The sequence below is a fragment of the Lagenorhynchus albirostris genome, chromosome 10 (genome assembly GCF_949774975.1).
Source record: "Lagenorhynchus albirostris chromosome 10, mLagAlb1.1, whole genome shotgun sequence".
Classification (NCBI taxonomy): domain Eukaryota; kingdom Metazoa; phylum Chordata; class Mammalia; order Artiodactyla; family Delphinidae; genus Lagenorhynchus; species Lagenorhynchus albirostris.
The window spans coordinates 21,319,558-21,344,678 of record NC_083104.1 but is presented as its reverse complement, the minus strand read 5'-3'; the positions used below and the strand labels follow the sequence as shown (position 1 = coordinate 21,344,678).

The window sequence follows — 25,121 nt, the reverse complement described above, 5'->3', positions numbered from 1 at the left end:
TTGGCTTTCTGGGCCAGATGATCTCTGTCGCAATGACTCAACTCTGCCCTTGAAGTAAGAGACCAGTGTAGACAATATGTATGTGAATGGAGGTGACTGCGTGCCAATCAAATTTGACCGTGGACAAGTAAATTAAAATTTCATACAATTTTTATGTCACAAAATATTACTGCTTTTGATTTCTGTTCCAGTATTCAAAAATCTAAAACCATGCTTAGCTCATGGGCCATACAAAAATACTCTGCAGCATGAATTTGGGTAGTGGACTGTCATTCACAGCATCCTTAAATCACTTTGTCCACTTTCCAGCACAGTGAGAACACAATTTGAAGTTAATTTTTTAATTAAAAATGACTTTGATTATACCTCACTTGTTACAAAAGCATGTCAAGTTCACTGCAAAAAAGTTTAAAAATACAGATAAACATTTAAATGTCCATAATCTGGTGCCTCAGATAAGTCAGAACACTAAACATTTTCAGATATTTTTACTAAGCATATATACTTATAAGCATTTATACTTTTATTGGGATTAACACACACACACTATTAAATATAAAATAAATAACCAACAAGGACCTACTGTATAGCACAGGAAACTATACTCCATATTTTGTAATAACCTATAAGGGAAAAGAATCTGAAAAAGAATACACACACACACACACACACACACACACACACACACACGTATGTATAACTGAATCACTTTCCTGTATGCCTGAAACTAACACGACATTGTAATACAACTATACTTTAATTTAAAAAAAGCATTTATACTTTTAACAACAAAAAATGAGATCTTACTGTATATCTCTTTCAAAACCCACTTAAAAAAATTTGATTTAACATTTTATGTCACTTAATATTCACCTACACTGTTATTTTAATGAGTTTATAGTATTCCAGTGTAAAGACTGACCATAATTAAACAATCCACTAGTTGAGCATTTGGGCTGTTTTCATTTGTTACTAGTATAAACAATGCTAGTTTAAACAAAGCATCCTGTAGTTAATTCAAGGGGAAAAATTCCTAAAAGCGAAATTGCTGGATCAAAGAGCAAACCCATCTTAAGCTCTTGGGGATGAAGGCATAATAATTTTTAAGATAATGATTTTCCCAGTTATAATTCCTCTTGCTGAAATAGCTTTGTTTTCCCTAATATAATAAACACACTTGTCCAGTGTTATCTGATAGGACTTTCTTCAATTATGGAAATGTGCTATATCTGTGGTACCCAGTATCAGCCATCAGCCACATGTGCCTATTAGGACTTGAAATGTGGCTGGTAGGACTGAGGAACCGAATTTTAAATTTTATTTACTTTTAATTAAATTGGACAGCACAGCTCTAGACACCTGGATCTCTGTTGTTTAAGGCAACAGTTTTTAGATGCTAATCTAAAAACTTGGGCCAATGAGATGAAAGTTTTCACTGGTCTTTGACAAATTAGAAATATAACAAAATGTGGGTTTTCTTTTCATAAACGAAAAATTCTTTAATCTAAATAATCTTCCTTTATTTTGAGACTAATTTCCATCTTCCCTGAGATGCAATATAATATTGGCTAAAATCACATCACAGGCTTTGGAGTCAGGCTACCTAGGTTCAAATCCCAATTCTGACATTTACTAGTTGACAAACCCAACAAGTGATTCATGCTTTCTCGTCCTTGGTGTACTTATCTATAATTGGTAAGGATGGTAGTAATACAGTCAGGATTGTTGTGAGGATTAAATTTATTAATACATATTAAAACACTTCAAACAGTGTCTGGCACATAGTAAGTGCTCAATAAATGTTAACTTCATATTATTGTTATTATTATTATTACAACGATGACTGTATTTTGGATATGTAAATGTCTTTTTTTTTTTTTCATGAAATCGTAGTGCTGTTTGTTTGAACGTTCTGATTAGGCGAAGTAAAAAGTTGGTAATCCTACCTTGAGCCCTATGTAGAAAGAAAAATAAAACTAGTATTGATCCCTGCAGCCAAATTCTGGGAACCATTGGTCTGTCATCTTTTAAAAAGTTATTGCCCTGTTGTTATTGCCCTGATAATATTTACTTGAGACACTTGAGAAGTTGTATTAATCTACTTTACAGACTAAAAATGTACTGAAGTCCCATTTTCCTTTGAAAGTTCAGAAGTCAGTTCTCTCACTTGGTTTGGAAGAGTGGTATTTAATGACAGTTTCCTGAAACCGTGGGTGATGAAACAGAACTTTGGACACTATACCCAAATTCAGATTATAATCAATGTTCCTATAATTTAATATAAATCAAGTAGACTTTAAAATCAAGGAAACACCAAATACTTTTCAAAAGATCTCTTTAAAAACACTTCCACTTGTTAGCAACAATAAATAACTGGGTTAGTTTGTATGCTTTGGTTTTACAAGATAACACTTTCTGAAAGAATAAAAAGGATAACGCAAAAATGGGTTGACTATTTTGGAGAAAAGATCTCATAGTGGCAAGGCATTCACCTCACTGATAATGTGACTTCTTACCTGGACTGTCTGGCATCCACAAACTGTTCATTGATGGACGACTTTCTGAAATGGATTCTCTCAATCCCGAGAGACTTGGGAGGAAGAATTCTTGGAGAATGAGGTACCGAACTTGATCGCTGCCCAGCAAGAGTACAGGTGTCACTGGCTATAATAAGTAAATTGAATGAAAGAATAAGTAGATAAATAAAAAAGTAAACAAATACCATGCCAAAACCTCCCAAAAAAGAAAGTGGAAGATTTGTCTGGTGAGCAAAGTGGTCTTCCAAAGATGATATTTTTTAAAGTACCTACGTTTCAGGAAATTTATTTTTATATTTTATACAATAGAAAAAGAATTACTGAATGTTCTTGTGGGGCCTGACCCAACTTATGCCAACTCAATAGGTGGCATGCTGAGCAAATAAATCTCTCAGGTGGAATGGGTGATACTATACTATACTTTTCTCGAATTATATTACAGAAAAACCTCAGTGTGTAAGGGGCCAAGAGGAAGCTGGCCTGTAAAGTGGGCCTGGATCAGTTTTGTTCAGCTTTACTTGTACATTTGTCTTATTTATTTATTTTTTTATTTTTCGCTGTGTTGGGTCTTCATTGCCGCATTCAGGCTTTCTCTAGTTGCAGCGAGCTACTCTTCATTGAAGTGCACGAGTTTCTCATTGCAGTGGTTTCTCTTGTTGCAGAGCACAGTCTCTAGATGCACCGGCTCAGTAGTTGTGGCACACAGGCTCAGTTGCTCCGTGGCATGTGGGATCTTCCCGGACCAGGGCTCGAACCCGTGACCCCTGCATTAGCAGGCGGATTCTTAACCACTGAGACACCAAGGAAGCCCTGTTCAGCTTTACTTTTAATGTTCTTAGGCCTCCTTGGCTGACCAAAGGCTCATCCTATCATTAAAAGTGATGAATCTGATTTACGGTGAGTCATTAGGGAATTGTTGTGTCTCCCACTGGCATTTGTATTTCCAAAGAGGAATGGCAAACATGATCAAACCTCAGCTCAAAGGAAGGATTCTGAAATGGCAGACTTTCATGAACGATTCCATTTGGGGGAAGATAAAGAAGTAGGGGTTACTGGTTCCCCCAAATTCTTTAAATCACATCAAACAGATAGTGAGCTCCTCTGCTTAAGCACAAGGAATGGATTATAAGGAAATACTCTATCACTTGAAATGAAATCCATTCCATCATGAAATATGTTGACCACAGGTCATTACAATAGATACAGTCTACCTCTAGGAAACCAACATAATGACAGGTAACCCAATTTCTAAAATGTGTGTTTCTTCCTAAGAAAAATAAAATAAACTCCAACTTAACGGGAATAAGTAGACAGTGATAAACTCTACATTATTTCCTGGTAGTGTAGTGTAGCCTACACAACACTAATTTCCTAGTTTTGGTATTGGACACTATCTATATAAAATGTCACCAGTAGACAAAGCTGGGTGAAGGACTCTGTATTACTTACGCAACTTCTCTATAGTTACTTCAAACGTTAAAAAAAAAAACCCTACAGAGCCTTACAAATCCTTATCAAGATACCTATTCACTCCAGTTACGGTACTCTGATTCCCTGAAGTCGTGATTTGTACGGTACTGTATTTAATGCTGAGCTAACCTGTGTAGACGTTAATCCTAATCCCCCATTCCCAGCCATTCTGCATAAACGTAAGTTAGCTATCTACTTTTCCCAGAAGAATAATAAACAGACTTTACTGAACTCAAAAATATTCTTAATATTTCAGAATATATAACATTTTAAACTGAAAAGGGGGAGCTACTTACAATCATCACAGGTGGTAGTGTCAGACAAGGAGCTACCTTCTGATGGGATTATGTCTTCTGTGAATAAAATAAACTGCCTTTAGTATAATGGTACATTTGGACACCCTTAATAGTTGAATAAAACCCTTTGCAATGGAGTGCATCTTATTTTTATTTAGATAAACACAACTAATTGCAGTGCATTAGGAAGTTAACTATTGTAAGAATGAACTCATTGACTACTGACGGTATAAACATCTTATATACTGTACAAATATTACATTGGATTATTTATTAAAGTGGAACAGAGTTTGAGAACGGTCCTTTGAGAATCTACTATACTGTTAGGATCACTTATTTTTTTGAGCCCTCCCCTGAAGAGAAGGGCTTTTTCTTGATAGAGTGTGGTGGTCACTTGTGGTGCATAAGCTTCTCAATCAGACCACGGTTTCTTAACAGTGGGTGGCAATACTGACATTTTGGACTGGATGATTCTTTGTTGCGGGGGGTGGGGTGGTGGTGGTGGAGGAGGGTGGGTGCTGCCCTTTGTACTGTAGGATCTCCAGCCTCCACCACTGGATGCCGGCACCACCCCACCCTCAGTTTTGACAATCAAACACGTCTGCAGACATTGCCAAATGCTCCCTGGGGCGTGAAACTGCCCCTGAGTGAGAACTACCGAAATAGACAGACCTGGGTTCACATCCTGGTTTTGTCACTTACTGGCTGTGAGACCCAGGGCAAATTACTTAATCTCTCCAAGCATCATTTGGCTCATCTCTACAACAGTGATAAGAATACTACCTAGTGTTTAGTGCTTTGGTGAGCATTAAATGACGTAATAGATGTAAAGCCCTTAGCCCAGCTCCTGGCACAGGACAAATGCTCAATAAATGTTAGCTACACTTACTACTTTGGTTCCCTAAACACAGCATGCTGGTGAAAGAACTCTGGTGGTTGAAAATGCCCATAATGATCTGATTACTACTGGTGCCCGTCAAACGTTACAAAATGGGTTTAGCAAAAAGCGATATCTCAGATGTTGATGTACTCTGGCAAGTCATTCCATACTCAGCGTCAACGATGGGCAAAGTTACAGGCAAACACGACACCTCAGTGTAAGCTTCAAAGCCATTATGAAGTGAATCTCCACATCCAGTCTCAAATGTTAATCTCTATCAGAGCCAGGAGGACTGTCTCTTAATTGGACACACAGTAGAGCTTGAAGGCGAAATGCCAGTAGAGTCAGCTGTCAGGCAGGCTTTAAAAAAATCCACCCGATATATGCTCAACCATTGGCACCAGCGCTGCCCAAATGTCAGTTACTGAAAAGGATAACATTTGAATCTTACACAGCTGGGGATGAACGGGCCACAACAAATGGCTATGGAAGTTAAGTGCACTGCTAATCATCCGTCTCTGTAGGTCCAGAATGTGGCCAGTGACTAGGCCAACTGGATTTCACATTCAGGGTCAAAGCCATCCTAAATTCCCCAGCTGTAGTTGACACACACTTGTGTGTTGATGTCTGTGCATTTACTTTCCTAAAAGCCATATCTCTGCTTTGCAAATCATATGCTCTGAAGCTGAGTACACTTTAAACCTGATTACCATATTTTGTCAAATCTAAGATGTATCATTACTTGATGTCCCAGTAAAAAAAGAAAAAAGCACTGCCGATCATAACTGTAACACTCCATCTAGTATAAGAATTATAACAATTTCACAGATGTTTAAATGGGAAAAAAAAAAGTCTTGGAATCAAAGAAATAGAATCGTATTTCAACCAGTGATCAAGGCTAAAAGTCGTGCTAATAAATATGGAAGGCCAATTGGACTTGAAATCGACCTAAATGAGATGTTTTTCAGTTTACTTTTTTCCTGAATATTAAAGTTTTAGATAGATAATGTTGAGAATTTTGAAAATATGGAAGACAATTAGGAAGAAAATTAAGTGACATGAAATTCTACAACTATTAATATTTTGAACTCTTTCCCAATTAGTCTTTGTGTGTACGTAATTATACAATGTCAGGACCATGTTATGGTTACAATTTTGTATTCTGCCTTCTGCCTTCCATAATATAACATGAACATATGCCCATATCTTTAAATAGCCTCCATAAATGACAATAACTGTAAGAGCTCTTTTCTATCCATATATGTTGGATAGGTCCTTAAGAAAATGTATGGTCTGCTGCATTAAAAACCTTTGAGAAACTACTAGGTAGGGCCCAGCTCTCTTAATATCCTGTGTTTTCAAATGTATTTCTTGCAGTGACATCAGGCCAGTTAAAGGTGAATCCGTCTTATTAGGAACCAACATTGCTACGAAAGCTGAAAATTAAAGCAATGCAATAGTATAGTATTACAATAGTAAGAAGGTCACTAAAAACCAAGTTAATGTACTTGTAAGACTGAAATTCCAAACCATTTTTATCCTAAGAAACTCATAATTAATCCTGTTCTTTCTTTTGTCTCTTACCAAAGGAACTGGTCTGGAAATGGTACATTCCATCAAGAGGATTGACTTATGTGACTCTAAAAAACCTTACTAATTACTAACCTGGTAAGATAACTGATGCTTTCTGGCTGGGTTTCTTTCCACATCTAATTCGGTATTCATTTATTGCATTTTCGATCTCCTGAAGCTTTTTCACTGCATCCGTGTAATCTTGCTTTCGTTTTTTCTTCACAGTTTTACAAAGATCTGGCTCGTTGGCAAGTTTCTTTGCAGCTTCAACCAGCTTTTGCTGTATTAGGAAATTGCTCTCCAGTTCTTGCAAAGCAGGGTCCTGCATTTACATGATGATACTGTTTTATTTTTATGGACACACACAGTCACTGTGATATGTACTAGATAATAACATTTCTCTTTCTCATGCGCTCTCAAATCAGATGCTCTCTGAGAACAAAATCCTAAGTTTTACTGCTTAGGTATTCTCAAACACTTTCCTAGAAAACAAGACCTCCCTCCTCCATTTACTTTAACTGAATAGTCCAACTCTCTGTCCTTTTCAAAGAAGGGAATGGCCTTCCATTCATTCAGTTGGTTGGATGAAGATCGTATTTTTCAAGAAGGGATACTTCACCCAAGATTCATAGCCAGAGAATGCTATATTCACATGCACAGCTTTAGAAACAGATAAATTGAGGTTTGATTCCTCTTTCTGGGTGATTCCTGGTTGCATGACCCTGGACATATTGCTTAATTTTTAATGCTTCGATTTTTTTTTCATTTTTAAAAGGGAGATAACACCCACCTTATGAAAGTATGGTGAAGATTAAAGGAAATAATGTATGTGCATTGCTTAGCTCAGAGCTGGGTATACAGTGAACACTCAATAAATAGCAATGCTCACTTTATTATTAATGGAAACTGCTATCATTTTCTAAAGCCAAGATGGCTAAACTTCTGCAAGAAACACGAGTAGGGTCATAGTGTCTGATGTCATGCAGATGAGAAAGTACCCTCTATATTGGCTAACCAATATTTTAACTTTATTATACCCAAGTGCTATACATGTGTTATCTCACTGAATACTCCTTGCATCTCTCAGAGGGAAGAACAATCATTACCCCCATTTTATTGATGAGAAAACCCAAGAATTGAGACTTCACAGAGGGTCAACGATCTGCCAAAGGCTACTTGGTTTTAAGTGGGAGACTCTAGTGCTGGAAGTCTTAATTCTTATAATAATATTTCTCAATTTATAAACATTTAGAGTTCATTTAGTGCTCTTTCTGTCTGGCGGGGGTAAAGTCATGAGAGAGAACTCAATTTTAACTAGACTGTGCATGAAAGAAAGAATTCAACTTGGTCTCCATGATCACTTTTAACTGGTGAGATAAAAATGTACAGCAGTAACTCAAAAACCAAAGGAACAAGTCAGTCACACCGAACTGACAGCATTTCTGTCTCATTGTTGATAGACACGCTCAGAGCTGGTGTTCATACCTCTTCACTCGGCAGCAAGTTGTCATCTAATTTGAATGCGGTACCTACACGCCTTCTGACGTGAGGAGGTTTCTCACCTATGTTCAGTGGATACTCCTTTGGCATTTTGCCTGTGAGCTCCTGTAAAACAGGACAGAACCGAGAGGGAGATCACTGACCCTGGCTGGAACTGTCAAACACGATGTGAAGTGCTCCCTAAGAGCAGAAGACACTTACAGCCTCCCGCAAACAAATCTTCTTAAGCTCTTCAACTTTTTTCAGAAGTTTTTCTTGCAACAGCTTTTCTTTCTTCTTGAGTTCAAGGATTTTCTCTCTCTTTTGCTCCTCACTGACTTCTGAGTCTTGAGAACCTGGTGGGGATTGGGAGGGAGGGCAGAGAAGGTTTACGCACGGCATGTTTCCTTCCTTTTTTTTTTTTTTTTTTTGCAGTACGCGGGCCTCTCACTGTTGTGGCCTCTCCCGTTGCGGAGCACAGGCTCCGGACGCGCAGGCTCAGCGGCCATGGCTCACGGGCCCAGCCGCTCCGCGGCATGTGGGATCTTCCCGGGCCGGGGCACGAACCCGTGTCCCCTGCATCGGCAGGCGGACTCTCAACCACTGTACCACCAGGGAAGCCCGTTTCCTTCCTTTTTAAAGGACAAGGGATTTTTAAGCCAAACCTGCTGTTTAATAATAGTTTATTTCTTTTCTCCTTGTTTCTGAACATAATAAAAGGAAACTGGAGAACATTTTCTCATGCTTCTGGGCATTAAACAGAGCCTGGTAATAAGATATGCCTTTTGCATTTTGGCTCAGTCATTTTAGAAGCAATGATAAAATGCTTAGTGTTTCAGACACACCCAAGGAAGAAATTCATTTTTCTGAGCAGGAGAGAAGGTAAGATGTTCCTTGAGATAGTTGTTTAGAATGTTCTTTTAGAATGTAAGCAAGGCAAAGGAATATTCTATGCTTCAGGTTCACAAGCTGACAATGGGATTTAGATGAGAAATTATTTTTAGTGAAGTTATGTATACTTAGTGAGACTCTTATCCAAAATTTCTACAGAGGAAGGGTTTAGAGGCAAAAATCACTTTGGGGGTGAGGTGGGTTTGAAGGCTGTAGTCATGGTTCACTTTATGTTAAATGGAGAATTAGATAACTGTTTGTATCAAAAACTACATATTGGGGAAAGAAAAAGCTTATGAACCTTTTGGGGAGAAAATATTCTTGCAAGCTACCCTGAGGCACTCACTACCTTAGTATCTATTGTTAATTATACAAACTGACTTTACTATTTAACTTTCTTCATACTCTTTTTTTTTTCTCTTCATACTCTTTTAAAAATTAATTTCAAAATTTATTCAAAACCGCAATATACTGTAGGTTCCATATGCTTATTTATTCCCAAAATCATGGGTTAAAAGATACATTTGAAAGTGGTTTACAACGAAAAATATGTGAAATAACATAAAGATCGCTTGCACGCTCTCTAATCCAAAAATATTACCTGAGGAGATTAAACTGCCGTTGCTTGCCATGATGAACTGACTTTTTGCCTCTAGTGTCACCATTTTGGAGACCCTTGGTGTTCCCGTCTCAGTCAAATCCATTGCAATATCGTCTAAACTCCTGGCTGAAGGAATTTTTGCCTAATATAACATTGAAATGGAATTCATTCAGTTAAACCTATTTCAAATTAATAAAGCAATTCAGTTACTATGGAATAAAAATGTCAACACGGAGGACAATATAAAATTTTTATATACAAAAGTGATATTTTTCAGAACAAAAATATAAGATTTCAGTTTTGCAGTTAAAATGTTTTAGTAACTAGGCATGATTCTTTCTCATGGTATAGTTCAATCATTAACATTAAAACATCCTGAGTGTACACACATACATGCATGCCACAAAGGTGGCAAATCTTACAGTTTTCAGATCAGGTTATACGTTGCCCGCTTCCTTAAATGTAAGAAAAATTAAAACAATTGGTAGTAAAGCTTAAAAAAACAAAACTCAAGGAACAAAAACCCACGTGCTTGCATCTTTTCTGAGAAAGCTTATCTTGAGAACACAAAGCCAATGAGGGACAGGACTCTGTCCTTATAGAAATGCTTCTAGTTACTTACTTTGCTTTGCTTCCGGTCCAAGTAAAACTGATGCTGACTAATCGCCATTACCCAGATGGACTTGATGAGAGAAGAGTTCGCATACCACGTTTGCACAAAGAGGCCACTTTGCCCAAAGGTCCTTCTGGATACTGAAATTCTGAAAGAGTAAGGAAAGCACTCAAACAATCTGTCTCGGGCCCAGCATAACATAAAATGTACCCAGTGGGTAATGTAACAAAGCTTCCCCTTAATTGTTTGGGCTCTGCCAAAACTCTTTTGCTCTCAGGGACCAAGCTTCTGATTTTCTCCTTTTATGAGAAAACCAACCCCACCTGGGTAATAGCTCTCTGTCAAAGCAGCATATTAAACAACACATTCACACACTCAAAAGCAGATGAGAAAATGGGAAGAGAATTTGAAAAAGAACAGATACATGTATACGTATAACTGAATCACTCTGCTGTACACCTGAAACTCATACAACATTGTTAATCAACGATGCTCCAACATAAAATTAAAAAATAAATTAATTTAAAAAGGAAAATGATTACTAATATACCAACTGTATAATATTTTAGAAGAACCTAAGTCTAGTATGGTCACGTGCATAAATACACACATTCTGCATTCTGTATAGAAGCATGATATTGGAAATAACAGAAATTAAATATTTAAAAAAAGCAGCAGATGAGAATTAGCCACATTAGAGGCTGTAATAAAAACGTTTAGTTAAAGACCATAGGATGTGCGACCATCACAAGAAGGCGGGAATAAACGTGATAATATTTTAAAGACAAAGCAACCAGGATCTGCGGGATCAGCACCTTCCTTAAGGTAAGAGAGCATCTCAGGTCTAGGTAGAATTGTCTGGCTCTGGCACTGTCAGAGGATGAACATCATAATATGATGCATGTCCAAAACTGGTCCACAGTACTGCTTATGCACCAGATAAAAAGAGGAGAGAGGGTCAGAGTCAGGAGAGAGCAAGAGAGAGAAAGATGGGGCGGAGGGGGGAAGCAGACACTGAGTAGGGGTGGGGGTAGGAGAAGGGCACCAATGTGCGTTGTAGGAATTTGCCTTATCTCTTTGGGTCATCTTTTTGTCACAGCTGTTTCCTCCATCCCTCAGACCTCCAAATATCCATAAACTTATCTGAAAAGCAACCGCTGAGGGCTGATAAGGAATTCCTCTGAAGAACTTGGAGAGCCTACATCCTGACTTCAACTCACGTAGATAATTTAGCAACTTTTTATTTAAGTGACCAAGAACACCAAACTTGAAAATGAGCAAAGGATCCGAATAGACATTTCTCTAAAGTAGATGTACAAGCGGCCAATGAGCCCGTGAAAAGATGCTCAGCGTGCAAATTCAAAGCAGTATGAGCTTATCACTGCACACCACTGGGATGGCTATTCTCACACACACACACACACACACACACACACACACACACACACACACCCCTAAAAATAACAAGTGTTAGGGAAAATGCGGAGAAAATGAAACCACGCACATGGCTGGTGGGAATGTAAAAGGGTGTGTAGCCTCTTTGGAAAACAGTCTGGCAGTTCCTCAAAAGGTTAAAGAGTTACCATTTGATCAAGCGATTACAATCGTACATATATGCCCAAGAGAAATGAAAACACGCGCACGTGAATTTTAGAGCAGCATATCTGGACAGTCGCCAGGCTCATACAGAAGAAAGTCTGTGATCCTCACCTCCGTGGATCGTGAACTTCAACAGCAAACTTTTTCTCACGGAAATATAAGTTCTCCAGCTGTTTCCATTGGAATAACTAAGAAATGAAGAAAACAGAAAAGCCACACAGCTTTAATTAAGGTTAACTTTTACTAAATCTAGAAATCAACTTAATAATGAAAAAATCAAGGATTAAGACTAGAATTAAGATTAAGAATTAAGCACTAAGATTAGGCACGAATATGTAATGCAGTCTTTTTACAAACCAACTATAACCTGAAACCTTTTTCTGATGGTAATCTTCACCTCCTCAATCTTCCCTGAACAATAAAACCAAGCAACTGTGGGGAACATGCATACTATTTTTCCTCTGACTCAACTAAATAAAAGGGTAAGGAAATCGTCGATTCCAGTAAGCCCATATGCCTTCTGTTCAAAGACGTTGACTTCATATTTAAATGGAAAGAAATTCAAAGGGTTGTCTCAATAAGACCACAGATTAAATTCAAAAGAATGCGAAGTGAAAGTAAAATGGAACCCCAAGCAGGGGTGAGTCTCCGAGATACCAGTTTCCCGCCTACAAGAGTTCCTCTAAATGGGACAGAAACCGAGCATTTGGAATTGGAGGCAGGGTAGGGTGGGACTGAACACTGACACTGACCTCTTGGTTTCTGAGCTAGAGCCTCCAGCTTTTGTAAATAGAACCCATTTCTACTGCTGACATTCTAATGCTACACTGGGTGTTATCTGCCAGTTGGTTGGGAGAAAGAGAACTTACTTACTGGCAGTGGGCATCTGAAATCTAATAAATAACTTGTGAAAAGCAGCTCATTCACAGAACTGAGTGTGCCCTGCTGCACTTTCTGGGTTCATTCCCAACCCCTCACGTTAACCTGAGCCCCTGCTTGTCCTTTTAACTTTGACGTCATAGTTGAATTTCTTTTCTCCATCCCAGTCTTGATGATGAGAGAAATACTAGCACAGCGATTTCATTCCATTATTAGACTTCGGCTGGATTTTAAAATTATGTCCAGACAATCTTCAAAAAGCATTTTAATCATCAAGATAGTAACTTCTCTGCAATGCATGATCAGCAAAACCATTTCCTGGGGTCCGGGAACCAAGACTTTTCACCAACATGTAAACCTCACGAAGAGCAACAGCACGAGCTAAAGGTTCCTGTGCACATATAGCTGGAAGACAGACGTTTTCAAACTGGACCCCCAGTCCCAAACGGAGTAAAATAAACTAGCACCCACTAAGAACACAGCCCTTCATGGTCTGAACACGTAGTGTCTGTAACTACAACCATCACCCAGGTAGAAAGAAGGATTTGTGAGAGTTTAAAGCTACATACCGATTTTCTAAAATGTCCATAGGTTTGAGGCTTTCATTTCTTCTAATCCCAAGGTTCCAAAAGTGGGACAGAAATGGGAAGGAAAAGTCCGAGGTGCTCTCTCCCTCCCCGCCCCGTCCTGGCGGGGCAGCTCCGGTGAGTTCTGAATGGAGTTTCCTAAGACACTTAGGTGTAACTCAGTTTCACAAACCGAACCTCCCACGGCTGACACCCTACTGACATCAGTAACTCCACCGAGTGACATCACCCCAGTTCCACTCCTTCTTTGATCAGGAAGAGGACAGCCAAGTTCTCTCTAGCAGATTTTCCCAGGACAGAGACACATTTTTCAAATCCCGTACGGGGTAGATTCAGATGGTTGTTTCCTGGGAAGTAAGCTGCTTTGAATCCAGGCATAAACTTCGCTAGAGGCTGGGTGAGGGAGACATTGCTCCCCCGCTTAACTCACCCTGGACACGAACAGGTTTGACAGGAAGAGCCACAATACAGCTCAGCTGTGTTTTCCTTTGCGTCCATTCCCACACACATAAAACCAGGGCCAGACTTGAAACCTGATCTCTGAAAGCCGCCACCTCTCCCTCTTATCACTTACAAACGTGAAATACTAGCGCTTTTGCCAGCAGACGGACAGCAGACGGTCCTCCTGCAAGCAAAAACCCTACTTAAAAGGTGAAGGGTTTCAGCTAATTTAAAGAGTGAAATAATTAGATGGCAACTGGTTTGCAAACGAAGTTATGGGAATGAGACTGCATATTTAAGTCTGAAAGGCAAAGCCATTTCCCCACCTGAAATCTTAAGTTTTTGCAGGGAATTCCCTGGAGATCCAGTGGGTTAGGACTTGGTGCTTTCACTGCTATTGCCCAGGTTCGATCCCTGGAAAGCTTTTGCAAAATGTAATTTCATATATGTGCCTGTAAGAGTATAAAAGTGAAGAGGAATGGCACAAGCTTCCTTCGTGATAGCGGTTGGGGACGGTAGAATGTATGAGGCGTAAGTGGCACAGAAAACTTCAATGTTACCAGTCATGTTTGATTTACTTTATTAATAAAAACAAGTTGAGGGCTTCCCTGGTGGCGCAGTGGTTGAGAGTCCGCCTGCCGACGCAGGGGACGCGGGTTCGTGCCCCGGTCCGGGAAGATCCCACATGCCGCGGAGCGGCTGGGCCCGTGAGCCATGGCCACTGAGCCTGCGCGTCCGGAGCCTGTGCTCCGCAACGGGAGAGGCCACAACAGTGAGAGGCCCGCGTACCGCAAAAAAAAAAAAAGATGAAGTAAATATAACAAAATATTAGTAATCGTCAATTTAAGTGGTTATGCAGGTATAGTCACATTCTTGGCATTCCTGTACTTTTTTAATTTCTAAAAATTAAAATAATAGAAGTTTGTATAAAATGACCAAAGGTTGGTCTGTTTCACACAAGAGTGAGATTTCCACTCCCTAACCATTTGGGAGGCCTCTATTTTATGCATGTATTACCTCTGTGATTCTTATCAATGTTTGAAGTTGCTAGGAAAACACTTCTAATTGCAGTTGCTCTTGATCTAGCTGGCAGCTGAAAATAAGCTAGTTTTTCTTTTGAAATTTCTGAAATCATTCTTCTATTGTGCTTTTAAATTACCTTGGAGTTCTCCATCTCAGAGAGCAGGTTAAGGCTCTGAAAATGGCAATGGAGCCGAGGTTAAAGTGGATTCCATTGCTCATGCAACATGCCTAGGACAGCACCTGGCACATAGCAGGCAGCTGCCCGATCTTCATTCCCGTCCTTTTTGTCCTTAAGTGTTTTCCTTAAAGGGTAAATAAAAGGCCCCCCTCTGGTCAAAATCACTCAAGACTTTGGACCAATGGAAGGATAATAGGAAAATGCCAAAGAAATAGCCACCAGGCTGACCTGACTTGTTGGGGCCTCTGTATTACAGAAATGGCCTGATAGGGAATTCCCTGGCGGTCTAGTGGTTAGCATTCAGCGCTTTCACTGCCGTTGGCCCGGGGTTCAATCCCTGGTCGGGGAACTAAGATCCCTGCAAGCTAAGCCATGCAGCAGAGCCAAAAAAAGAAAAGAAAAGAAAAGAAAAGAAAAGAAAAGAAAGAGTGAGAAATGGCCTGACATATAAGGAATACTCTAAATCACCTGAAAGATGAAGAATGGTCACAAGAAACCATTTAAGAAAAAAGAACAAAATTCAAAGGAAGGTAGAAGGGAGCAAAGTATGCTTCACATTCTCCACTGTTTGGAGAACACTGGTGCTCATACAGAGTAGGACTATTATAGGGTACGATGTCTTACAGGATAGAACAAGACTATTATATATATTATATTATATGAATGTGTATGTATAAACAAAATTTGTAATTTTCATATTAAAACAGAAAAACAAAAATTTGCCCAAGACAAAATTCCCACTCTTGGAGATTTGGGGGTGGGGGGTAGGAGAAGAGGACTTTTATTTGCTTTGCAACACAGAGTTACGAGCATGAAACTGGACTGTTTTCTAAAGTGATCATTAAAAAGCATAATGACATTCATTAATTAGTATTTATTGTTGTTTATGTAGCACTCACTAGGAGGGATGAGTTTGAAATTGTGTTGTGTTTAGAATTCATGGTGTTAGTAATGAAAGGAAATACTCGCATGGCGACAATAAAACCATAAATTAGGTCTTAAGGACTTCTTTCTACTCTACTCTCATCTAGAATGGTTAGTTGTGCCCTTTAGCATCAAAAGAAGGAAGTAGATAGCAAGAGATGAAATAATAGCATGGATTACTTTGAGATTACAAAATAAATAAACAAAGATAAAACAAAAAAGTCAAAGAGGAGCAATGTGAACAACGATAGTAACAAAGAGATAATCAAAAAACTACAACAGGAAGAGAATGTTTCCTTAGGTCACAGATCACCTTGTCTTAAAAAAAGAAAGTGTCAAAAATTTAATAACTGACACAGAAAACCAAAGTTGCATCAAATCTTATATTAAAAGTGAACGTGTGTAAAATGCCATAGTCTTTATCCTTAGGTGTAAAGGAAGTTGACGGTTTTAGAATAATTTGCCACACGTTATTACACTTTATTTAATGAGATGCATGGGTTGAATATTTAAGCCATTTTGTGGAAAACTAAATAAACCTCAATATTTAGTTACTGATAGCCACCCACTATTACAGCCTTAAAGAACTGGAAGAAATCACCTCTTTCCCCTTCCTATGCTACAGTCACACTGGTTCCTAAACATCTGAGGCCACTGTCAAACTTTAGGAAAAAGGACTATAAGGAAAAGCAGAGGGACTTTTAGGAAACCGGGAGTCACACACTTAAGTAGCTCTTGGAGTCCTTTACACATTCCTCTTCAATTAACAAATATTTCTTGTCCACCTTCTACGCGTGAGGTCCTGTTCTTGTTGGCAAATAACAGCCAGGTCCCCTTCCTTGTGATGCTTACCTGAACCAACTGGACCACATCAGATTGCTTGGTTTACATGCTGATTTCACCACATGCGCTTTATTTGGCAAGTTGCTTAACTTTCTTGAGTCTCAGTTTCCTCATCTGTAAAATGGGACCAACAATGCCTGCCTCAGAGGGCTGCTGGAAGGGTTTAGTGAGATTATGTTTATGAAGCACTTAGCACAGTGCCTGGCTCAGAGAATCAACATTTCGTAAGCGATAAAGCTAGCTGCATCTGTTAGGAAGGACCCTCAGTCCAATCCCCTTATTTTATCATCTCTTCGGAAGATGGAGGAGAGCCACTTAACAGCAGAAAGAGAACTAGAAACTGCTGTCTGGATCCCATATCTGTCTTTCCACTGATGAGAAATAGCCAAGTTATTCTGTCGACACTTCTGGGTCCCTCAGATTTCCAATTCTATGAGCTTCAGCCTCTGTAAAAACGGCTGTATCTCTGTTGATTTCATTGGTGGTTTCCTGATACACCCTCTAGGTAGGGAATCTGTTCACTGTTCCTGTATCACAGAGATCATAGAGGAGGGGCAAGGGAACGTGTCAAAGGCACGTCCACAGGGAGACGCAGTGGCAGCAAGCTAGCAAGCTCCCTCCTGACTGGAGCACCCAGAAGAGACATGCCCCAGCATGTACAAAAATGCTGAGGAGTGTGACCCACTACCAGCAAGGGGGACCTTTGGGGTAGCGAAAGACAAGGAAAAGTCTTGGACAGAAAGGATGCACTGTCTCTTTGAATCTTGATGGATTGAAAGTAGACAGCACCCAAAGGTTTAACACTAGGCAATGACAGGAAAGACATCATCAGAGGCTTGGTTTTTTTTGTAATAGAACTTATAATACAGGTTAATCATTTAACTGCGAATTCACTTGGAAATGACTAAATTTGGAATAGTTAGCAGCGTGGGTATGACTGTATATCAAATAATGACTCACATAGGGTGATTCCCCTGCTGTAACGTGATGCAAAACAAGATCACTGTATTATTGATTTATTCTTTTTTCATTTTAAAAAAGTTACACTTGATGAGTGTACTGTTAGTACCCACAAGCCAACTAGCAGATCTGTTTGGCCTCCTGGAGTACCAGAAAATGAGAATTTTACAGGATGATGAGCTTTGAGAAAGCCAAATTGACCTACCTTCTATCCAGCTATCCGTTTCGACCAAATATTTATGTGACTGAGAATGAGTCTTCCCAACAACCTTATGGGGAGGTACTACATTTAGCCCCATTTCACAGAAGAGAAAACTGAGGCTCAGAGAGGTTTAATTGGCCAAGGTCCCAAAGTTAAATAGGGGCAGATCTGGGATTCACACCCAAGCACAACCATGGCTCCAAATTCCCCAGAGCACACTATCCTGCCTTTCTTACTTGGGAAGAGTATTCTACGGAGATTTGTTATGTTAACCAAAAAAGAAAGAAAAAAAGAGTAATTCCCAGTTCAACCTCATAGGAAGAAAACGGCAGCAATTACGGCAGCCATTTGCAGAAAAGAACTCAGTCTCTCATATTTTACTGAGACTAGTGGTTCTCCAGCAATGATGATTTCTCTTCACTTCCCACCCTCACCCACAACTCCCAGAACATCTGGCCATGTCTGGAGACATTTCTGGTTTATCACACTGGAGGGGAGGCTGCTACTAGCATCTTGTGGTTAGAGGCCAGGGATGCTGCTGAATATGAGACCATGCTCAGGACAAAATGATCTGGCCCAAAACATAAAGAGCGCAGAGAATGAGAACACCTGACTCAGACGATAATTTCTGGTGACATAACTATGCTTTGGTGGGTGAAGTGTGTTGATGAAGAAGATAAAATTTTTGCTATAAAATAATGAATTTTGGATTTCTCTTTATCTCAACTAGGTATGTCTTTAGGAACAAAGAGATGTCTGTATTGTTTTCTTTTTTTTTTTCTTTTGTGCGGTACGCGGGCCTCTCACTGCTGCGGCCTCTCCCGCTGCGGAGCACAGGCTCCGGACGCGCAGGCTCAGCGGCCACGGCTCACGGGCCCAGCCGCTCCGGGATGCTCCCGGACCAGGGCACGAACCCGTGTCCCCTGCATCGGCAGGCGGACTCTCAACCACTGCGCCACCAGGGAAGCCCTGGATTGTTTTCTAAATGCAAATGTTCCCTCCCAGAAGGACTTTGAACAACTGATCAGACTACAAGAGGCCATGCTCTCAATGCCCGGGAACACACCAAATGGTACACACTCAGGTAGAGAAAATTACTTTTTCAGATGTGATGTGATAACCCTTCACACATAAAACATCAGGTCTTAAACACAAGGAGTGAAACATTCTGAGTATTTTTGGAAACGTTTATTTAGACAAAGAAGTCCTGGGTATCAGAAAATGCATGATATAAAAATCTGACCATCTAAGAGGATGTCACCTCATATAAATTCCCTCTGTGGCCAAATCTCTAACCTCTGAGAGCTGATCTAATGACTTCTGTTAGTACGTGCAATAGAGCGCTCACTGCACGTATCTGGTATAAGCAGGGCTGACCTGTCGCTCAGAGACACCTGCATGGCTCTTCTGGATGTTTACAGCTGGCATCCCTCCTCACAGGTTGGTACCTAGTCTGCTTATTAAATATTTTCAATAAAAATCTCTAATTTTGAACATGATTTTGTCTTTCCAGATGGGTTGTCAGGTCCTTGACGACTGGGACTGGGCTTTTTCCTTAAACGAGATAAAGAATATAAAGTAGGGGACTTCCCCAGTGGTCCAGTGGTTAACCACCTTCCAATGCAGGGGACTCGGGTTCGATCCCTGGTCGGGGAACTAAGATCCCACATGCCGCGGGGCAACTAAGCCCACGGGCCACAACTACTGCGCTGGCGCGCCTCAGCTAGAGCCCGTGTGCCGGAAACTACAGAGCCCATGTGCTCTGGAGCCTGGGCGCCACAACTAGAGAAGAGAAAATCTGCACGCCACAACTACAGAGAAGCCCATGTGCCACAACGAAAGATCCCGCACGCCTCAATGAAGACCCTGCATGCTGCAACTAAGACCCAACGCGGCCAAAAATAAGTTAAATAAATAATTAATAAATCTTAAAAAAATATATATAAAGTACTATAGGGCCCTTCCAGACAGAATGGGCTCATTATTTTTTTTTTTGGAAAAATATCAGAGTACATTGCACTTTGTTAGAGATTTGCTCCTGAAGGATGAATGAATTAAAACCAAACCCATCTTTGGTTATAAGTACAGAATGAAGAAAACTTTACTGTTTATGCCCCGTGATAGAAAAAATTTTCACCATGCTTTATGTACTAACTGGCTTTCTCTGCATTTGGACTGGTCAATCCTATTAGAGAGCTATCTTTCATTTTTCTGTATGTGCCAACAATTCAGCCATTTAGTAAATGCCCAGAAACACAGAGTAGCAGATGAAATAATGAAATCGAATGGTTTTGCCTGTCCAGCAGCCCTTTCCTCTTTTTCAACCATCACCTTCAGTTTCTACAGGGGACACACTCACTCTTTAAGCTCTAGCTGTAGGGGTTTCTCAGTTTCTATAACGCGCCCACCTCGCTCCCATCAGCATACACTGTTCTCTGACAGGAACGTGCCAACCCATTCTTTGTTTTAAGCCTGGCTCCTTCTCACACTTCAGGTCTCAGCTTAAATGTCACCTTTCTCAGAGAGGCCTTGGCTCAGCACCTGAAACATTCCTACCCATCCCATTTTTGTCCCTCCGTCTCATTTGTTTCCATCAGAGACTATTCAAAATGTATACCTAGTCTTCATTCTCTGCTCACTTGTTTATTTACCATCCCCCTGGAAGACTTCCAAGGAAACAAACACAGAGTGACAGGAACTACTTATCACCCTCAGGATCTATTTTTCCTTCTAACAAAACACCTTGAGTTATGGCTTTGTCCATGAACACCCACCTAGAGTATACACTGCCCAGCCTCCTTTGCAGTTAGACTTGGTGATTTTTTTCTTTAAACCTTTTTTTTTAAAAAATATTTTATTTATTTATTTGGCTGTGTCGGGTCTTAGTTGCGGCACGCGGGATCTTTCGTTTTGGCACGTGGGATCTTTTGTTGCGGCGAATGGGCTCTCTAGTTGTGGCGTGTGGGCTTAGTTGCCCCGAGGCATGTGGGATCTTAGTTCCCCGACGAGGAATTGAACCTGCGTCCCCTGCATTGTAAGGCAGATTCTTAACCACTGGACCACCATGGGAGTCCCTAAACTTGGTGATTTTATGAATAAGGCTGCTTGCCTTGGCTTCTTTCCATCTGCCTACCGGTCGTGAGATGGAAATGGAGACTTACCAATGCCCATCCAATTCTCTGAGAGTACCCTGTTTTAGAAGAACTGCTTCAAATTCCAATAGTGATTAACTATAGGAGGAAAAGACAAATGCCTATGCTGCCCAGTAAACTTTCTATAAATTAGAGTATGGTGTGAGGGAAAAATAATTAACCATAAGTTTGTTTTCTATATCTATGGAAAAGAGGCGGGGGGGATAAATTAGGAGTTTGGGATTAACATATACACACTACTATATATAAAATAGATAACCAACAAGGACCTACTGGATAGCACAGAGAACTGTACTCAATATTTTGTAATAACCTATAAGGGAAAAGAATCTGAAAATATATATATATATATACATGTGTGTAACTGAATCACTTTGCTGTAAACATGAAAATAACACAACATTGTAAATCAACTATACTTCAAAAAAAATAAATTTAAAACAAGAAAAGAAAAATATATAGTCAGTGAAAGAATTCACTAACTCATTGGGTGTACATAATGACCTGTGAGGTAGGTAGATAGAATTCTTTGATTTTGATAGAAATATTATTTTGAGAAAATAAAGACCCAAAAGGTTGAGTGACAGCTCCAGGTCAGCCAACCAGTAAGTGGAGTGCCAGACTGGTTCTTATTTCAAATCCACGCTATAGGGTTGGAGTTCTCCTCCCACTGACTCTGTAGAAGGTTTTAACAATCAAATTGATTCCTGGTGTGGCGGGAGCTTAATTATATACTTTACAAAGTATAGACCGGATGGACTGGTCTCCGGGTGACATTCTGTAATTGTTTTTCTCCCTGCACATCATACTGCATTTTGTATTGATGTAGAAAGTATAATACAACTGGATGGCACACCTCCTCTTGTCTCTCCTATAGTTAACCTCACCTAGAATTTAAGCAGCTTTAAAAGCAGCATCCTAATGGAGGTCCATGGTGATGGGGTAGCGTTGGAGGAAGCCAGGTGGGTTTAGAAATGATCAAGATGGCCGTGCTTAGAGAAATAAGCAAGCCACTGAGTTTAAAGGAAACAGGAAGACTTTGGGGCTGGTTACTTAATTCGTCTGCTCTAGGCAATTGGGAATTCCAATTAATTTAAAAAACTCAGTTAACTGATGGCTAAAGACCTTTTCCCCACCCTGAAATGCCCTGGGGTAATGACATGTATCACAAGACTTTATTAGTCTTATAATGCCAAAGATACTAATCTTGAAAATCATTTTATCCTACTATGGTCTACCTGCAACACCTTGACTAGCATGTCATTTTTTTCTCCTCCCACCTCTGACAGGTTCTGGTTTTCCCCAGGGAAATAACTTGCTAGAGGGGTACAAATCAGTCATGACATATATGAATACTTTACTCAGCCACAGACCCATTGTCTACTTCTTTGTGAAGAACAGACATTTTTCCTTGAAATACCGAATGAACAATAAAAACCTAGAAGGCACGTGTTTGAATTTTTCTTTTTTAAATAAAGCCTTCATCGTTTTTAAGTTTGAACATCCTACGATTTGAAGTTGAGTTCTGGTATGTTTCACCTTCCCTGAGAGTTTGCAATGACACATTTCATGCACAAAGGAAGGATTTAAAAGAAAAACTGCTTATGACCTGATTTTTTAATACCGTAATTTTTGTGGATTGTAACTCAGAAGTTAAAACATTTCTCTTAATTTGCATCATACCTTAGGGCATTGTGGTTAATGAATTGGGAGGGGCAGAATGCTTACCAGTCTCTGAAAATAGTAACTGTGAGTGTGGACTCTTATGTGGGACACTAGGGCTCTGGGTTTGTAGCAATGTTGGGTCCTTCCTTAACCAGTGATCCAAGAATATTTCTCATACCCTTCTTTATTGTCTCTCTCCCTCACTACAAATGAGTAATTACCAGTTATGGAGTTATGACTGTGCATCCGGCACGACACTAAATATAATCGCATTAATTCTTACAACCACCCTAGTAGTTGGTGGTATCACCATTGTACAGAGGAGGAAACTAAGGTTAAAGAGAGGTTAAGCAACATGTTCAAGGTCACACAGCAAATGACATCAGAGACAGTCTTTGGATTGCTTCCCAAACCCTTGCCCTGTTGCATTATACTACGTGGATTGCAAACAAATCGAAGCCCCTGACTGGCAAAAGCTTTATAGACAGTACACATGAAGAGCCTGTGCTGGGTGTTTTGGGAGGTAACACAAACACAGTCCCCAATATTCAGACCCTATAACTGAGAGACATTATGTGGAAAGGACAGAGGCCTCAGCCTGGGGACCTCGGACCAACCCTTTTTCAAAACAGACTTTCGCCATCTTATCATGGGTAATTCTTCCTCCTTCTGGCCTGTTTTTAAGCCATGTAATTATAATGCAGCAGGCATGTGATTCAAGAGGCTGAGCATCTACGCAACCTCCCATTCCAGCCTTTGTTTCATTCCTATTTGGCAATAGGACCTTCATTCCGGCCCGGCCATTGGTAACTTGCTGGAACATAGGTCCATGCAGACAGCTGAAGCGTGAGCCTCCTTCTACATGTCAGTGCTCACGTCCCTTTAAGTTAGGCATTCCCTTATTTGTGCAACAAAGCCAAGACAGGGACGTTAGAACGTCCTCCTGCCAATGAAACTCTTAAGTTGTCTAGACAGGAAAAAATAAAGATACGGAAGCAAAATCCATTGTCAGGTTTAACAGAAGAAGCAAGGAGAAAGCAAGCAGTGGTACAAAGTGGACACCTGCTAAAATAACCAAGAAAGAGAAAGCAAGACAGTGATGACGCCAGATGGCCTGTTTATGGTCCTTTTCGACCTGAATGACATGTCTTGAAGATGAAATAGGAAAACTCTTGCACACTGAAAAAAGGAAGTGGCTTCTGATCATTGTCTATAGACTCTGAAATGAACAAGCAAACCTGATTATGATCAGTGTCAAACAATATTTACCAACTTCTATGAAACTGTGAATGTAAAGAAAGGCCTGTGAGTCATGAGCAACTGAGAGGAAATTAACAGCAATATTTACTGTGTAGATTCTGATTCACCATTATTTTGGAAGAAAGCCTGGTTGTTTTTAGTAGATGCATTTGGAGTCTGTGAGAATCTCAATTTTCTCAGGCCACAACAGCTAAGAAATTACTTGTGAGTCGATTTAAGTTATATTTTACATGCAAGATTCAGAAAAACCAAAGAAATGTTATTTCTTAAAGTAAAATTCAGGGAAGAAATAAACTGCCAAAAAAAAAATGTTAACATGGATGAGGTCTACCTTAAGAAAACATGATCTTACAAAATAGATAATAGGGGCTAGTTATTTGCCTTGACTGAAATTCATTATCCTCCAACCCACTCTTCCCACAATGGAAACAACCCAAGTGTCCATCAAGAGAGAACTGGTTAAATAAATTATGTATTTCAACACCATGGAATCCTAGTCAGCTTTAAAAAGAGTAAAAAGACATCTGTTTTAGAAGTGATTTGAAGAAATATGACATAGTATGGAATAGTATACATAGTAAGATTTCTTTCTCTCTGTAAAAACTTAGTATACGTGCTGACAAAGTCTAAATGAAGCAGTATCAACAGCCACTATGGAAAACAGTATGGAGGTTCCTCAGAAAACTAAAAATAGAATTATCATATGATCCAGCAATCCCACTCCTGGGCGTATATCCAGACAAAACTACACAGCAAACTGATACACGCACCTCCAGGTTCACAGCACCACTATTCACAACAGCCAAGACATGGAAACAACCTAAATGTCCATGACAGATGAATGGATAAAGAAGATGTGATACATACATACAATGGAATGCTACTCAGCCATAAAAAAGAATGAAATACTGCCATTTGTAGCAACATGGATGCAACTAGAGATTATCATACTAAGTGAAGTAAGTCAGAAAGACAAATACCATATGATATCACTTATATGTGGCATCTAAAATATGACACAAACGAACCTATCTACAAAAAAGAAACAGACTCACAGACATAGAGAACA

At 39.8% G+C, this 25,121-nt stretch overlaps 1 protein-coding gene across 3 annotated transcripts in view; it reads right to left on the bottom strand.

Moving 5' to 3' along the window:
• Window positions 1–25,121, bottom strand: part of FRMD4B (FERM domain containing 4B) — a 186,460-nt gene that overhangs the window by 14,583 nt on the left and 146,756 nt on the right. For all 3 annotated transcript variants that reach the window (XM_060161366.1, XM_060161367.1, XM_060161368.1), the window contains 8 exons: window positions 12,050–12,126; window positions 10,349–10,487; window positions 9,727–9,868; window positions 8,457–8,590; window positions 8,241–8,360; window positions 6,849–7,077; window positions 4,304–4,360; window positions 2,517–2,664 (listed from right to left, as the gene is read on the bottom strand). In XM_060161366.1, coding sequence (XP_060017349.1) covers window positions 2,517–2,664; window positions 4,304–4,360; window positions 6,849–7,077; window positions 8,241–8,360; window positions 8,457–8,590; window positions 9,727–9,868; window positions 10,349–10,487; window positions 12,050–12,126 — 1,046 coding nt within the window. The remainder of the gene's footprint in view (window positions 1–2,516; window positions 2,665–4,303; window positions 4,361–6,848; window positions 7,078–8,240; window positions 8,361–8,456; window positions 8,591–9,726; window positions 9,869–10,348; window positions 10,488–12,049; window positions 12,127–25,121) is intronic.